The sequence below is a fragment of the Diabrotica virgifera genome, chromosome 1, assembly GCF_917563875.1.
Source record: "Diabrotica virgifera virgifera chromosome 1, PGI_DIABVI_V3a".
NCBI classification, from domain to species: Eukaryota; Metazoa; Arthropoda; class Insecta; order Coleoptera; family Chrysomelidae; genus Diabrotica; species Diabrotica virgifera.
In genome coordinates, this window is record NC_065443.1 from 112,521,760 (window position 1) to 112,540,276 (window position 18,517).

Below are 18,517 nucleotides of genomic sequence, written 5' to 3' on the forward strand. Positions count from 1 at the left end.
ATAACTCAAAAAGTATTTTATCCGAAAAAACATTCTTAGCAAAAATATGTAGCTTCTAAAAAAGTATAAAAAAATGGTGTATTAGACCTGGATCCCGCGTACCAAAAAAAGTTGATTAATAGCAAGCTGAAAATTTATTAATAGCTTAACGGTGTCTAGTCGGACAAACTTTGATGTACGGGGGGGAACACTGGAATAGGGGAAGTTTTAATTGTGGAACAGTTTAAAAATTTGGAACGGTCAGACCACGAAAACGTCACATGTATTTTGTCCGACAGAACTTCCAACTGATTTGTTACCCTTTGATTAAAATCTCATGCAAAAATCAGGCTGCTATTTGTCACCAAATGGGCATTATAATTAACAGGGGTTACGAAGAAATCCCAGGTATTTTGTCGGACAAACATCCAATTGATTTGTTACCCTTTCATTAAACTCTCATGCAAACATCAGACTGCTATTACTATATTACTAACCGACTTGATTACTGTCATTTGACATGTTCTTCGTGTTCCACTCATTAAAATACCCAGTTGGTGATAAACACCAGTCTGATTTTTACATGTAAAATCAATTGGAAGTTCTGTTCGACAAAATACATGGAACGTTTTCGTAGTCTAACGTTCCAAATTTTTAAGCTGTTCCACAAATAAAACTTTCCCTCTTCCAGTGCTCCCATACATCAAAATTTGTCCGACTAGACACCGTTAAGCTATTAACAAATTTTCAGCTTGCTATTAATCAACTTTTTTTAGGTACGCGGGATCCAGGTCTATATATGTATGAACTCTATGGACCCAGTTGAAACAAAGTTGTAGCTAAGTGTAGTTTCATATCCGTCAAATTTCAAACTGAATATTTCAACGTGAAATAACCAAAAAATGATGCACTTTTTTGGGGAAAACTCATTACAACTTTTTTAAAGTATTTAAAAAATATTTATTTTTGTTTTTTTTTTAAGTTTGTAGCATCAAAACTAAGCAAATGCTCAAAATATAGTTGGTCCCTTTTTTTGGTAAAAAACCTCGGGAAAATCAGCCCCTAATTATCATCTTAAATCAAATCAATCGTAACCACTTCACAAGTTACTTTCTATCTATCTTTGAGCCTTAGGACCGGTATTTTATGTCCTGGTTAGCTAATCGGGGTTTAATCGGGACAGAAAACTACCTCTTAGGGTCTCTTGCGTTGTCCTCCTCCTCCTAAGTGCCTTCTCTATCGAGGTTGGCGATCAATATGGCAAATTTCTCTCTGTTCTGGGCTTGATGGATTAAGTCATTCCCTGTTGTGTTGGTCCAATCTCTGATGTTTCGGAGTCAGGATTTTTTCTTCCTATACCCCGTTTACCTTCGATTTTGCCTTCTAATATTACCTGAAACTGCTCAAATTCCCTATGGCGCATTAAGTGTCCTAGATATGACGTCTTTCTAATTTTGATTGTATTGACCAGATGAGGACGTGTGTTCATTATTTCCAGTACTTCTTCATTTGTAGTTTTGCTGGTCCAGCTTATTCTTAGCATTCTGCGGTACATCCACATTTCGAATGAATTCAGTTTGTTGACATCATACTGTTTTAATGTCCAGGTCTCGCAGCCATACAGTAATAGACACCACACATAAACACTTTAGTGTTCTCAATCTTATTGTGACTGATAGCTTGGGGTTACAGAGCATTTTTTGAGTGGTCTAGTCTAGCTGACTGTTTAGCTCTGTGCTCAGGTATATGAAGCTTTGGGAACTCTAAAGGGTGATACCATTGATTTGTATGTTGGAATGTCAACACGGGAAGTTTTTTTCCTCGGAAAATTTTACATTTTCATCTCATTTCTAATTTTTCTTCTTCATGTGCCTTGTCCGTTGTGGACGTTGGCTATCATCATAGCAATTTTAATTTTGTTTACAGCGTGTCTATAACTCGATCGATGTTAGTCCAAACCATTGGCGTAAGTTTTGAAGCCATGAGTGTCTTCTTCTTCCGGGTCCACGTTTACTCTCTATTTTACCCTATATTATCAGCTGCAGTATACGATATTTATCATATCTCATAATATATGACCGAGGTGTTCACGTTTTCGTTTTTTAATTGTGAAAGATATTTCTTTTTGTTTTCCCATTCGGCGCAATACCTCTTCGTTGGTGGTGTGGGTCGTCCAGAATATTTTGAGGATACGTCGGTACACCCACATTTCGAATACCTCTAGCCTTTTCGATAATGTTTCCGTTATTGTCCAGGTCTCTGCTCCATACAACAAGACTGGAAATACATAGCATTTTAGCAGCCATATTTTTAGTGGGACATATATGTCGCAATTATTGAATATATTTCTCATGTTAAATGTAGCTCTGGCATTTTCAATTCTACATCGTATTTCGGTTGTTTGATCCCATTTCGAGTTGACGACTGTTCCAAGGTATACATATAATTGTACGTGTTGAATTGGTTTTTTATTTTCAATTGTCTGGCAGGTTGTTGAGTTTTGCTCACCAGTGTCCATTTTTGTTGAAGGTTAAATTCTCTTTTTTTACTCGCTCTTTGTAGGTACCCTGTCCATAAGATGCTGAAGTTCATCAATACTGCTAGCAATCACAACTGTATCGTCTGCATATCGGTTTATCTAATTATTAATCCAGTAAATTTCAATTTTTTTTTTCACTTACTGAAATATTTGACATAAATTAATCAATGACTATACAATATTGTTTTGTCTACAATTTTTTTATTAGGATAATGCCTCAACAAATACTAATGGTCATTGGCATGTGTAATGTGTGTAAAAATGTCGATGTCATCGTCTTTACAAAGAGACGCTAATTGTATCCGAACAATGCATTATTTGCGGCCCTATAAAAATTAAATTTGCCAGAAAGTGAATAAAACTGAAATTGTTTTTTAGATACGCCCCACATAACATATATACTAGAGCTTATGTTATCTATGTATTATGTCAAAACTAGTATAATCCCCCAGTAAACACTTTGAGCCTCGTTTAACTTTCAACCATTTGTATAACCACACGGTTTCAAGCATAAAAAATGTATATTTGTATTGTTAAGACACTGTGACGTTATACAATCATGATTGAAAGTCAAACAAGGCCCAAAATGTGTACTGGGAGGGGGTGGGGCTTTTCTAAACAAAACCGCGTGATTCATCGTATTTCCGTGGTTATAAAACTCGTTTTCAATTGTTTGTAGATTTTAATGCCAACTTATTGCTGTAATATGAACAAAATCCCCAGATTGCAGCTTTTAACAATAATTTTTACCTTTAGGTACAGTTAATTTAAAAATTATGGCAGTACGGACAATGAAATTTTATTTAAAATAAAGCTTTTTGCATAGTTAATCGTTTCTGATAGTTATTTTCTACCCAAGTTCAAAAATTATTATGCAAAACGAATTTTTACAACAAGTTACGACGTAAGTTATGACATGGACTCCTTTAAGTACAGTTATAAAAAATATACTGCTTTCTTTGGAAATTTTAACTAGATACTATTAAAATAGAAAGTCTACAGTTCACGAACATACCCCTAAGTTGAAGATTGGTTTTGAAATAGTGACGGTAACTGTACCTAAAAACTATATAAATTTTAACATTGTGTCATACCACCTTAAGTTAATATGAGTTTTTGAAGCGTGAAATTTTGGAAATCTCATTTTTATACAAAAACTGAACAGTATTATTTAATTAAAAAATGTGAAAGTTCCCTATTGGTCCAACCTCAGGCCAGTTTACTCCACTGTTATCAAATTTTGACACTAATGACATTTATAAAATTTTGACACTGTTGGCATTTCATAGGTTAATTAAGTTATATCAGCGATTTTTAGAACTTTTTAGCGACGTATTTGGTGATATTTCTAGTGACTTTCTTGGGTGTGAATCTGTCTTTTCAGTTTACTCCTCTTGGTTTAAAAATAAAGCTTAGTACTTTTATAAGTTTCAAAAAATTAATTTTTTTTGCATTTTTCAATTCTATATAGCTTCAAAAATAAATTCCTAAAATATTTTGATGAAATTTTTGAACTTGCATATTATTAAAGTAGATTCTGTTCCAACCCCCTCTGTGGCGCAGTGGTAAGAGCGCCTACCTTTGAAACGAAAGGTCGGGAGTTCGAATCCTACCAGGGGCAGAAATTTTTCATTTATTATAAATTAATAAATGGAAAATAGTTTCTGTTCTTGTGGGATCGGTACTCACCGGAGGGACCGCAGACGTTCGGAAACAATTAGCGTCTCTTTGCAAAGACAATGACGTCGACTTTGCAAAGTAACAAGACACTTACTCAACACACACACTACACATTACTCCCCTGACTTATTGATAAGTTATACAATTACGTGGCTAAAGGTTCTAGTTCTAAACCAAAGCCAGAATCAGAGAAAAAAAAAAAAGATTCTGTTCCAATATGAAAATTGTAGTAAATAATAAAAAATATTTCTTACTTCTTTCATATGACAGATGAACTTTGAAAACGATTCCGCTGTATCAGTTTTTCCTACCATCATATCTACACTATTTAACAAATTGTTAATTTTTTCATTCATAGCTTCTTCTATATTTTTACAGGTATTGAATATTGAATTATTATACGTGTCTACTGTGTGTTGTGTAATCTGAAACAAAAAAGATTAGTTGATAATTGATTAGCAGTTTACTATTTTAAAACAATTATGATTTGGGATTTCAAAATGTGATTTATATATCCATATCTTTTTCTTATGGTGCCGTGCACCTTATTCGCGTTGGCGAATTGTTTTAAGGTCAGACGTCTGTCTTTTGCGGTATACAAAAGTTTGCCAGTGTTATTTATGCCTGTCCAGTTCCTTATATTTCGCAGCCACGACATTAGTTTGCGACCTAATGCACCTAAGGCTTTATGCAGGGCGATCAACAACAGATGCAATTTTCATTGTAAGGCAACTGATGGAAAAAAAATACAGGAATAAAGATACCAACGCTCAGATGGTATTCATTGATCTTGAGAAAGCATATGATAGAGTTCCTCGAGAGATTCTGTGGTGGGCACTCAATAAGAAATGATAGTCCAGAAAGCCACTGTGCATCCGCTAGAAAAAATATTCCGATTCTGATTTTTTGCACAATCTTACTCAAAAATGACTCCTTTTAACAAATTTGCATGTTGCCAGTACCAAAAAGTGGTAAAAACTTTTTTCAACGTTTTTTTTTGTTTTTTTTTCTAAAATTATTTTTTTTGCATGGAAATTTTTTTTTAAGTTTCTTGGATCATTCCAAACACCCTCAAAAACTATGCGAAAAACTGAAAATTTGAATGTTGTTAAGGTCGGTAGATATTCTTTAAACATCGATTGATGAAATCCCGAAGAGTTTTTTGCAATACAATATTCAAAACTCCTTTGTTTTTAATTGCTAATCAAGCGTGCGCGACACTATTTTCCACCGTTGCATGTGTATACAGTATGGTGCAAATGAAAGGAATAAATTCGTTTTTTCGTAAACCGGCGACTTTAAGGAAAAATCTCGAAACAGGTCGATTTTTATTTTTAAGTTATGATATTGTGGCATATATGGTATACTAGTGACGTCATCCATCTGGACGTGATGACGTAATCATGATTTTTTTAAATGAGAATAGGGGGGTCGTGTGCTAGCTCATTTGAAAGGTTCTTCAATTCTCTATTCAGTAATATAAACATTTACATAATTATTTATACAGGGTGTCCAAAAAAATTTCATTAAATTAAATTATTTGACAAAAAAGAAGAATGTATGTAATTTATTTAATTCAAAATACATTTTACTGCTTTCAAAAATCAGAAAACAAAGTTAATTTCACAAATAAACATTGCTTTTCGCTTAAATTAAATGTTCAAACTTCCAAGAGGTAGGTGGTTGGCGGGAGCTGGCTTGAACATTGAATTTAATCGAAAAGCAATGTTAATTGTTAAATAAACATTTTTTAGATTTCGGGTAACAGTAAAATGTATTTTGAATTAAATAAATTACATATATTCTTAAATGTTTATATTACTGAATAGAGAATTAAAAAACCTTTCAAATGAGCTAGCACACGATCCCTATTCTCATTTAAAAAAATCATCGATTACGTCATCACTCCAGATGGATGACGTCACTAGTATACCATATATGCCACAATATCATAACTTAAAAATAAAAATCGACCTGTTTCGGGATTTTTCCTTAAGGTCACCGGTTTACGAAAAAACGAATTTATTCCTTTCATTTGCACCATACTGTATACACATGCAACGGTGGAAAATAGTGTCGCGCACGCTTGATTATCAATTAAAAAACAAAGGAGTTTTGAATATTGTATTTCAAAAAACTCTTCGGGATTTCATCAATCGATGTTTAAAGAATATCTACCTACCTTGGCAACATTCAAATTTTCAGTTTTTCACATAGTTTTTGAGGGTTAAAAATGGTCGATTTCGCAATTTTTCAATTTTTAATCGCTTATATGTCAAAAATTATCATTTTTAGAGAAAAGTCACTGAATAACTTTTCTGTTTGGAATGATCCAAAAAACCTAAAAAAAACTTTTTTCATGCAAAAAAAAATAATTTTAGGAAAAAAACAAAAAAAAAACGTTTAAAAATTTTTTGACCACCTTTTGGTCCTGGCAACATGCAAATTTGTTAAAAGGAGTTTGTTGAGTAAGATTGTGCAAAAAATCCGTATTAGAATATTTTTCCTAGCGGATGCGCAGTGGCTTTCTGGACTAATAGAAGTCCCTGGCGAATATGTAAAGAATGTGAGAGATATGTATAAGGGAGTAACGACTAGTGTTAGGACAGGTGTGGGAGAGACTGATAAATTTCAGGTGAAAGTAGGATTGCACCAAGGCTCGGTGCTTAGTCCTTATTTATTCTCATTAGTTTTGGACCAGATAACAGAGAAACTACAGGGTAGCATTCCATGGTGCCTAATGTATGCTGATGATGTAGTGTTAATAGGAAATAGTGAAAGAGACTTAGAACAAAAACTGGAACAGTGGAGACAAGCTCTGGAGGAAAGAGGTTTAAAACTTAGTAGGACAAAAACAGAGTATTTGGAATGTTCATTTAAAGATGGAGTTACTACAAATAAAATGGTATCTTTGGATGGTGAAATGATTGTGAAAAGCAATAGTTTTAAGTACCTGGGATCGGTATTACAGAGTAATGGAGAAATAGATGGAGATGCATGCAGTAGAATTAGGGCTGGATGGATGAAGTGGAAAGAAGCGAGTGGTGTGTTGTGTGACAGAAAAATTCCAATGAAGCTGAAGGGAAAATTCTATAAAACAGCCATAAGACCGGCTATAATGTACGGAACTGAATGTTGGGCAGTGAAAAAGAAAGAGGAACAACGAATGCATGTGGCGGAAATTAGAATGCTTAGATGGATGAGTGGAGTGACAAAGACGGATAAAATTAGAAATGAGTATATTAGGGGAAGTCTAGGTGTCGCACCAATTGATGCCAAAATGAGAGAGTATAGGTTGAGATGGTTTGGTCATGTTCAACGTCGAGACGTTAATCACCCAATACGAAGAATAGCTGAAGTACAGATTCCTGGAGGGAGTAGGAGAGGAAGACCAAAGAAGACCTGGGGAGAGACGATAAGGCAGGACATGTTGGTAAAGGGGATTAACATTGATATGACCCAAGATATAATTGTGTGGAGAAATGCAATTAGGGAAGCCGACCCCACATAGGGATAAGGCAAAGAGCATGATGATGACATTAGTTTGCGACCTACTCCACTCTTGCCCTCAATCTTTCCTTGGACGATTAGTTGAGCGATTGCGTATTTTCCCCCCTCAGAATATGGCCCAGGTATCCAATTTTTCGCGCATTGATCAAGTTGAGCGATTTTCTCTCAGTATCTGTTTTTCTTAAGACTTCCTCGTTTTTCACCCCATATGTCCATGGTATGCGGAACATTCTTCGCAAGGTCCACATTTCCAACTCATTAATGGAAGACATTTTCAACGTCCATGCCTCCATGCCGTATAACAATATGAACCATACATAGCACTTAACCATTCTGTAACAGAGATTGAAGGAATCATTGCGGTTACAAAGTAGCGGTTTAAATTTAATAAAAGCTTGTCTTGCTTGTTCGGTACGTCATTTTATTTCTTGTTGACGATCCCAATGGTTATTCACCATCATTCCCAAGTATTTGAATGTTTTCACTTGCTCTATTGGAGCATTATCTACTTGCAGTTGTACTCTTAAAAGTGTGCCATTTCTTATTGCTATGCATTTAGCTTTTCCAGCATTTATCTTCAAGCGATATTTTTTTCCTGCGGTATTTATTTTATTTAGCATCAACTGCATATTTATCATGTTCGTTATCTGTGATTATCGTGGTGTCGTCGGCGTAACGAATGTTATTTATCTGGTACCCGTTGATCTTTATACTACAGTGAGTACCTCTGCAAAAACATTCTCCACATAGAGGTTGAACAGCACAGGAGACAAAATACACCCCTATCGCACCCCTCTTAAAATTTCAAATTCCTAATTGCCTTTAGTTGCCTTTCACCTCTTTCAACGTCATGACCTAATTAATTAATACCTAGCAATCCACGTACCACGTGTGTGGGAGTCATATGTTGCCCTAAGGCCATATCCATAGGAATTATATCCATCCTTTGGATTTTATTATGTATATATTTATATAAGACATTTAGTCTATTTTTAAAAGGTTTTAACCTTAGTATTTTTGGGTGGCTCAGCATGTTCTTGTAACACTGATGATGCTCTTGTTACAGACCGAAAACGTTTTGTTTTAATATTTGTAGCCCTTTTAGGGGTTTTTTAAATAGATATACCTTTTATAAGACAAACTTTTTCATTAAATTTACTTGTAATTAATGGTATACAGCCACCTACAGGAAATTCTTCCTTGTGGATAAATATACATTTAACACTAAAAGAAAAATTTTAATCATACTTACCTCTTCATGTTTTTTATTTAGATCCGAAGAAATCTCATTTAATTTGTCTTCAAATTCTTGTATCACAGCCCGTAGCTCTTCCACTTTAGCATTTTGTATTGCAATTAAATTAGGTAGCTTGTAACAATTATGCAGCTAAAAAGTAAACAAAAAATGATGTGCATTTATTTTATCATAGTACAGAATCTACCCTCTTATGTTTTGTGAGTAAAATAATGACCCGTATCGTGCTTAAAAGAATGAAAAATAAAATGGACCAAAAATTAAAAGCAAATCAAGCTGGCTTCCGAGAAAATAAGTCATGCATAGAACAGATCTCCACGCTCAGAATGATCAACGAGCAGTCAGTGGAATGCCGAAGTAAACTATATCTTAACTTCATTGACTATAGGAAGGCGTTCGACATTTTACACCTACACAGAGAAACATGTTGGGAAATAGTAGGAAGGTATGGGATACCGGACGAATTCTTAAGAAAGAAGTTTTTATATGAAATCACCACAGTAAAAGTATTATGTTATACGACGGGAATTTAACAAAATCAATCGACATTAATAGCGGTGTAAAACTGGGTTGTAAGACTGTCTCCCACTCTGTTTATTATTGTCATGGACTGACTCATAAGAAAAACAGCAACGGTAAAACTGGGATATACTAGAATATCTTTCAACAATTAGAAGATCTTCAATACGCAGATGATGCATGCATACTTTCAGCAAAGAGACAGAGCATGCAGAAAAAAAAGTGAGAACTTAGCCAGAGAAGGTAAAAAAGTAAGAATCGTGATAAACATGAATAAAACTGACATACAGATAGAAAACCAGGAGCTATATTAAGAACAATAAGAGCCGAAAGAGAAAACAACCACAGAGTGGTGTTTACAAACTAACTTGTGATGACTGTCCGAAAACTTATCGGTCAAACTGGCAGAACCTTTGACAAACGGATAGCAGAATACAAAAGGGCTTTCAACAATAGAAAAACAGACAAACGCATTTCACCTTATAGATCATAATCATTCTTTTAATGAACAGTTTCAAATTCTGCATATTCAAAATAAAGGCCTTAAACTATATTTATTAGAATCTATGGAAATTAATAAATTGAAAAATACAGATATAATCCTGAATGACCAACTCGAGACAAACAGCTCCCCACTCCTCAACCTCTTCAGTTAAAGACTTTAAAAAGACAAACCCATAGTAATCTAAATCACTCTGCCGAAACAGCTGTAGTCACATAGTTGTAATAAATTTTGTGGAAGTATAGAAAACAAACGTTTTCAGTGCTTTATTGTGAGAGCTGAAATCAGTAGAAAGAGTTAGTTATCTAGGAAGCATCCTCAACACGACAGGAGGAGCAGAGGAGGATATTCAAACACGAATTGGCAAATCACAGATAGCATACTATATGTTAAATAATGTATGGAAATCTAATGAGATAAAACTGGACACCAAAGTAAACGTTTTCAATAATACTGCAAAGGCAATACGGATCACAAAAGACTGAAAAGATTCAATCCCTCATTAATAGATGCTTAAGAAAAATTCTAAGAATATTTTGGCCCAACCGAATCAGAAACTCAAACTTATTAGTCCTGTCGCCAGGGGGGTACAACGGCCTCCTGTATTCAGATGGACTTACCCAAGTTTTTTTTATGTATTTTGACCTGTAGAACACGAATTTTTTGGGTAACAGTTGATCCGGATGTCCATAAGATTGTTATAAACCAAGAAGTTGAGGAATCACATAACAGCGATTTCTTGCAAAAGAAAACATTTTTTTGTATTTTTTGGGCCATTCTAACCAAAAAATGTTCCTACAATTTTTTTCGTAGGATGCATAGTTTTCGAGATAAACGCGGTTGAACTTTCAAAAAATCGAAAAATTGCAATTTTAGAACCCGAATAACTTTTGATTAAAAAATAAAATAGCAATTCTGCTTACCGCATTTGAAAGTTCAAGTCAAATTTTATCGGTTTTAATTATTTGTATTGCTAAAAATTTATTATTTTATTGTTAAAACAAAGCTATAAACACCTAGTGCTTGAGTGATGTTTTCAATGATTTCTCATTTAAAATCGAATGAGTAGGTAGAGGAGGTAAGAGTGCAAGCATGGCTATTTCTACGTAGCATGCGTTAAAACGCATGTATTAGGCACGGGAAACACTATGTGTTTATAGCTTTTTTTAACAATCAAAAAATAAATTTTCAGCAATCCAAATATTCAAAACAGATAAAATTTGACTTTTAAAGGCGGTAAGCAGAATTGCTATTTTATTTTTTATTCAAAGGTTACTCGGGTTCAAAAATTGCAATTTTCGATTTTTTTAAAGTTCAACCGCGTTTATCTCGAAAACTATGCATCCTACGAAAAAACTTGTAGGAACATTTTTTGGTTAGAATGACCCAAAAAATACAAAAAATTGTTTTGTTTTGCGAGAAATCGCTGTTATGTAATTCCTCAACTTCTTTGTTTATAACAATCTTATCGACATCCGGATCAACTGTTACCCAAAAAATTCGTGTTCTACGGGCCAAAATACATAAAAAAACTTGGGTAAGTCCATCTGAATTAAGAAGGCCGTTGTACCCCCCTGGCGACAGGACTATATGAAAAAAAAAAACTAAACAAGAACCAATACATAAATAAATAAGAAAGTTAGCATAATCCCTTTCACTATTAAAAATTTTCACAAGAAGCAGCACACGAAGCATTAAAAACTAAAACAATAAACAAAAATATTTATGATGAAAAGGATTATTATCGTTGAAACTGAAGGACATATTTAGTAAATACAATTAGGATACGTTTTGCTTACAATGCTAGTTTACTAAATAAAACGAAGATAGAGAATAAAAAAATAATAAAAAAGACTTACCCCTTCTAGTGCTTCTTTTGCCAATTTTTCTAGATTATTGGCCCTTTCTAAAATACATTCTCTTGTCTTTTTTTCAGCACTAACAACATTGTCTCTATCTACTTGTATCCTTTTTAATGTAATTATGTCTTCTTCTATTCGTTTCTGTAATAGGGCTATTTGTTTCTGTAATATGGCTATTGAAGATGTGTCTTCTTTAATCCTCTCTGTCAAGGTTTTCTCCATCTGATTAAAACTCTCGTAATACCTTCTAGTTTGTTCGGAATTTATATCACTAGCTGTATTGTCAGATGATTGAATTAATGTCATTGCTTCATCAAAATACTAAAAATATATAAAAAAACGCATATAACGTACATACTACGTTTTTACGATTTGTAGAAATTCAATTTGAGCGGTTAACGGAATGCAGTGTGTATTAAATAGTGTGATGTTATGCCTTCTGGTCCCAATTAATTAAAACTCAGGTTTTCCGATAACATTATATTTAATTCGAAGCCGATGATTCACTACATAAGTTGTTTACAATATTAACTTGACCTATCCTATACGTGAATACCTTCCAACTACATCAATATTCATAATCCTCTTTCTCGACCGAGTTAATGTTTATATACACATTTAAATAATAACAAAACATGACAATTCAATGTTACTTGCGGTTATTGAATCCAAGAACAGATACTACATGGATTAATGACTTTGAATTAGTTTTAAACATCTTTTGTACAGGGTGATATTATAATACCATACCTCCCCGTTTTGTTAAAATTACATATTTTTAAAATGTAATGCTCCTCTTTCCCTTTTACAAAAATGTTTACGGTTACCTAATACTATTTTCAAAAATTAAATTTCCTAACTATCCTAACTAACTGTAACATGGTACGTTTCAGATCAATCAATTTTCCCTAAACATGTATATTCTTTTTCCTATTTTACACAAAAGTTCATATTTTCCCTATACTAAACTGGTATTTTATAACCTATTACTAGTTCACGTACTTTCACGTCGTGTCTTTTCGTCCTTTTTTCGTTCACTAATTCACTTCACCAAAACAGTGTCCACAGTGAATGAAATTGATCCTTACTTTTAATAGTCTTTTAGTGCCTATAAGCCGTAACTAATCTAATTGTAATAAAATCTCGAATTTAATACTTCCTAAGCTAAGCTAAATATTACCTAAACTTCTATTAAATGGCATATAAAAAAAAAGAATTTAACGTTACTTTACTATTTCAGTCTTATTTTGATTTATTTATATACGCCTTACTAACTTTAAAATATTGTACCTATAATAAAAATGTAATCTCTCTAAAAGACTTCTAATGTGTCTCTAAAAAAACTTCTAATAACTCTCTTGTACCTATAATAAAGATTTAATCTCTAAAAACTTCACTTTTTGTGTCCCTTTGCTTACTATCTACTAACACTTATTGTAAGATATTGTCTATCCTTAATTCAAATACTTCCATTTTCCGCGAAAATTTAACTTGAATTCATTATCTACGTTTAAAAATAAGTTATTTATAATTAACATTACTTTAGAGAAAAAAAAATTTACAGCTTTAATTCTTAGACATAATTCAATGATTAGCTACTTATTTGCTTAGTATCTTCTTAATTTTGCTTCTTTTCTTGCAATTTTTATGTGTCTTCTTTCATTTTTCCCACATATTTTACTAAAAATTCTCTTTTTTCTTTCTTTTCTTCTTGTCTGGTACTACAACTCATATAATTAATTTTTCTTCATATAATAGCACTTCTACAGTGTATATAATTCATCTTCATATACATATTTCATATAACAATCATATATCATTTCATATAACATCATAATCATCACTTCATATACTAGCTCCGATACCTTTGTTTTACCTTAATAAAAGAGGTTTCACTCAGATGTCTTAGTTCTCCGCCAATATTAACCCGAATTTTCGCCCTGATCTGTACGCACCATTTAGGTGGTCTAGTTAACTCAAAACACGAAATAGGTATTTTATGCGGTTCAAATTCTTCTAAAAATATCACAACCTCAATCCCTTGCTTTGAGGCCGTTGTTTATTCACGAATAATCATGAATAAAATAGGTACCCTTCAAAACACAGAGTGGGTCTCTAATAAGCGTTCAAGCTTCTATAAATCATTAGTACCTTCCTAATTTGACAAGAGCAGTGGGTTTCTTATTGTCTCTAGTTGCCTCATAATATTTAGCTTATAATATTGTTAGTTCTTCTTCTTATCTATATAGTCCTTCTTCAAATTCCTTATCTCGACTCATCAGGTCGGTTCGTTAAAAATATATCTCTTGCTTATAGCAATGTTTGTTGTATGTCATCCCTAATCATTATTCATTAAAAAAAAATCATTTATATATCATTAGTCACACAAAAATTATTAATTCAGGTTCATATCATACAAAATTTAACACAAAATCGATAAAAATGTATCTAAAAGATCAATAACAAAACCAACTGCTAATAAAATTCAATAAAAATTCAAAAATAGCATATGCAAAAGTTAGATAAAAATATTCAAAATCAGTTCATATCTCAGGATTCGATAGAAATTTTTGGAAAAAATTCAATATTCCATAAAATATTCAAAAATAACCGTACTAAAAATCGAAATCGGATAGATTTTTCAAATAAATTCAATAAAAATTCAAAATTCAATAAAAATTCAATAATAGCATATATAATAAACTTCGATAAAAATATTCAATTCAAAAATCACTTCATATTTCAAAATTCATAGATATTCTTAAAAAAAAAATCGATACTTCATAAATTATTCAAAAATCAGCAAAGATAAATATTCAATGTTCAATAATAATATAAAACGAGGGAAGCATTTTTAATAAAGATAGACATTCTTACTTACATTTTATTTCCACTTTGTCTTTACACTGTCGCTCACTGGGTTTCCTGTCCATCTTCGCCGTCTCCGTTTCCAATTTGTTGCCGCCATCTCTGCTCCTTTCAGAAGACCTCCTCTAATCTGCAGGATCAGCCATGTATTAAATAGTGTGATGTTATGCCTTCTGGTCCCAATTAATTAAAACTCAGGTTTTCCGATAACATTATATTTAATTCGAAGCCGATGATTCACTACATAAGTTGTTTACAATATTAACTTGACCTATCCTATACGTGAATACCTTCCAACTACATCAATATTCATAATCCTCTTTCTCGACCGAGTTAATGTTTATATACACATTTAAATAATAACAAAACATGACAATTCAATGTTACTTGCGGTTATTGAATCCAAGAACAGATACTACATGGATTAATGACTTTGAATTAGTTTTAAACATCTTTTGTACAGGGTGATATTATAATACCATAAGTGTCCCACGAAAATAAAAATTATCATCATGAATATAGCCTAGCCATTGAATGCTCAATCTACACAGCAGAAATGATAGCAGTAATGTTCGCTCTTCAGTATGTACTACTGAATCCAACTAGCAATTATGTTATATTTACTGACAGTAAAAGCGTGGTGGACAGATTTAGTAACATTCAAACAGTCAAACACATAAACCACATTGAACTGAATATTCTTAAAACTTTGTTTGAAACTATACAATTAGGAGTAAATGTAATAATTGCTTGGATTAAGGGCCATTCGGGAATAAAAGGCAATGAAATAGTTGACAATTTTGCTAAATCAGCTTATATGATCGGAGAAAAAATAAACAAAAATTTAATTCCAGCTTCAGATATTGATACTTTTAGCTGACAAAAACTTGAAAATAATTGGCAATTGCATTACAGAGAATGTAATACTGGCTCAAATTTTGCTCATTGTAACCCTAGGATATTCTCAAGAAGATGGTTTTGCACAGAATATAATAGACATTTTATAAAGACCATTAATCGGCTGAGAGCCAATCATACTCTTACGCCATCTTACATGCATAGAATCGGCTTGTCAGATACTCCCAATTGTACTTGTGGCAAAATCGGAGATCTAGCACATGTCATATTAGAATGTCATTTACACATAAATAACATAAACGACCTTTATAAGGAATTAAAAAATTTAAAATGTTGTTTCCCAATAGACCTTAATAATTTAATATTTTCAAATGATATGGAAATTCTTCACCTCCTTTATAAACATGTTAAATTATGGAAATACAAGTTGTAAACGTAATACTCGTATGTACTAACTAGTCATTTCATAAATGTGGTTTGGAAAAATTTAAAAGAAAAAAAATAATATATAAAAAAAGAATAGAAACAAAAAAAAAGAAAAGAAAAATAACAAAAAAAAAGAAGTAAAAAAAATTGTTGACCACAAATTAAAATATATATTAAAAAAAAAGCAACACAATATATGTACCTATGTATCTATAAAAATAATATTGTAGTATGTACTTATGTTATGAAATAAGAAATTTATGACTATGAGTCTGCAATCAATCACAAACAAGTCTGGCTAACTGGCTCTGCCAAAGCCATTTTTTAGAAAAAAGAAATTGAGCGGCTCAAAAATAGTGGGGACGCGGCAACGCTGTACTAAATTATGCGATGAAATATTCTCTCTGTGCATGACTTACACGACACCTAGCGTAGTCACTTGACATTTTTGGCGACCACAATTTGAAGTTAAGCATATGATAGATGCATATTCTGATGTTGAAAATTATTAATTAGTTTTTTAACGATAGTGTGAGGAGAGATTGATAAATTTCATGTGAAAGTAGGATTGCACCAAGGCTCGGTGCTTAGTCCGTATTTATTCTCATTAGTTTTGGACCAGATAACGGTGAAAGTACTGGGTAACATTCCATGGTGCTTAATGTATGCTGATGATGTCGTGTTAGTAGGAAATAGTGAAAGAGACTTAGAACAAAAACTGGAACAGTGGACACGAGCTCTGAAGGAAAAGGTTTAAAACTTAGTAGGATAAAGACAGAGTACTTGGAATGTTCATTTAAAGATGGAGTTACTCCAAATAAAATGGTATCTTTGGATGATGAACTGATTGTAAAAAGCAATAGTTTTAAGTACCTGGGATCGGTATTACAGAGTAATGGAGAAATAGATGCATGCAGTGGAATTAGGGCTGGATGGATGAAGTGGAAGGCAGCGAGTGGTGTGTTGTGTGACAGAAAAGTTCCAACGAAGCTGAAAGGAAAATTCTATAAAACAGCCATAAGACCGGCTATGATGTACGGAACTGAATGTTGGGCAGTGAAAAGGAAAGAGGAACAACGAATGCATGTGGAGGAGATGAGAATGCTTAGATGGATGAGTGGAGTGACAAAGAAGGATAAAATTAGGAATGAGTATATTAGGGGAAGTCTAGGTGTGGCACCAATTGATGCCAAATTAGAGAGCATAGGTTGAGATGGTTTGGTCATGTTCAACGTCGAGACGTTAGTCATCCAATACGAAGAGTAGCTGAAGTGCAGATTCCTGGAAGGAGTAGGAGAGAAAGACCAAAGAAGACGTGGCGGGAGACGATTAGAGATTTAAAATTTCCGGAAAAATTGGGTGCCGGAAAAGAACCTGTTTTTTTTTCGGAAAAAAACAGGAAAAAATGAAAAAATACGGAAAAATTTGATATTTGGTACAATATACTAAACAAATTCTGCATCCCGTATCAAAATCGATAAGTTTAGTAGAATTCGATAGATATATATTATCAGAAGTGCCTTTTGTCTTTAAGTAGGTATCTACATAAAAGACACAATATTAAAAAATATTCCCCAACAAGTTAACCAGACTAGTTCTCTTATCGAAAGCTTGCTAAAATAATAATAATATGCATGTTGAAAAACGCTACGAATTTTGTTTTAAGCTGATTCACTTTGCAGCCTCTTTAAAGAAGCTCGCTTTAAAGAAGAATAATTGAATGAAGACCAACTAATGGAAGCCATACACTTCATTTCTGAAATGGCTTGTTCACTAAGGCCCGGTCTTTTCACCTCCGAATAACTAGTTATCGGGAAGTTTATTTGACAGATTTACATGTAATCTGCCGGATAAACTTCCCGATAACTATTTATTTGGAGGTGAAAAGACTGGGCTTAAACCTAGATGTAGGGAAGGTGGTGGCAAATCTAGCCCAATTTAGAACAAAAACTGGATTTTTTAGTCGAAATTCTTTATGGGACAGTACAAATATGTAGTACTAATCCCGTTATATGGTAGCAACGTTTATGTACATCGCAGCCACTTATGCCAATTGCATTGCCTTCCGAATTTTAAATGGACCTCCATATTCCACCTCTTCAGAAAGAAACTGGTCTTTACACGGCCTCATATATACAAGCAAAAAAAAATATGTTATCACAGGATAAAATTTATAAGTTGTTGCTATTCATTTAAATTTGGTTATAAACGAAAAACAGATATTTATTTACGATACTAGACCAGATCCACTTTTAAAAGAGACTGACAAAAATCATGTTGTGTGTGTTATCCGTTCGGGATGGTGAAGCGGAGAACGAGTCTGAATCAGATGCTTGGTCTGAAGATTCAGATTCAGACTCGGATAAAAATATACCACTGAGCAATTTGGTTAAATAATGTGTTTTCTACCTTTGAAGTTTCGGTTTTGGCACTTACAATTAAAGTCTCTAAGGGCAGGTTTCACCAACGACAAATAGTAGTTTATTCTATCAATAAAGTTAATCGACCAATAAACTGAC

General features: G+C 33.1%; 1 protein-coding gene across 1 annotated transcript in view; it reads right to left on the minus strand.

Moving 5' to 3' along the window:
* The window catches only part of LOC114331166 (kinesin-like protein KIF11-B), a 68,846-nt gene that overhangs the window by 1,874 nt on the left and 48,455 nt on the right, over positions 1 to 18,517 (minus strand). Inside the window, exons 8-10 of the mRNA XM_028280658.2 lie at positions 11,844 to 12,167; positions 8,961 to 9,095; positions 4,453 to 4,623 (exon numbers count right to left, since the gene is read on the minus strand). Coding sequence (XP_028136459.2) covers positions 4,453 to 4,623; positions 8,961 to 9,095; positions 11,844 to 12,167 — 630 coding nt within the window. The remainder of the gene's footprint in view (positions 1 to 4,452; positions 4,624 to 8,960; positions 9,096 to 11,843; positions 12,168 to 18,517) is intronic.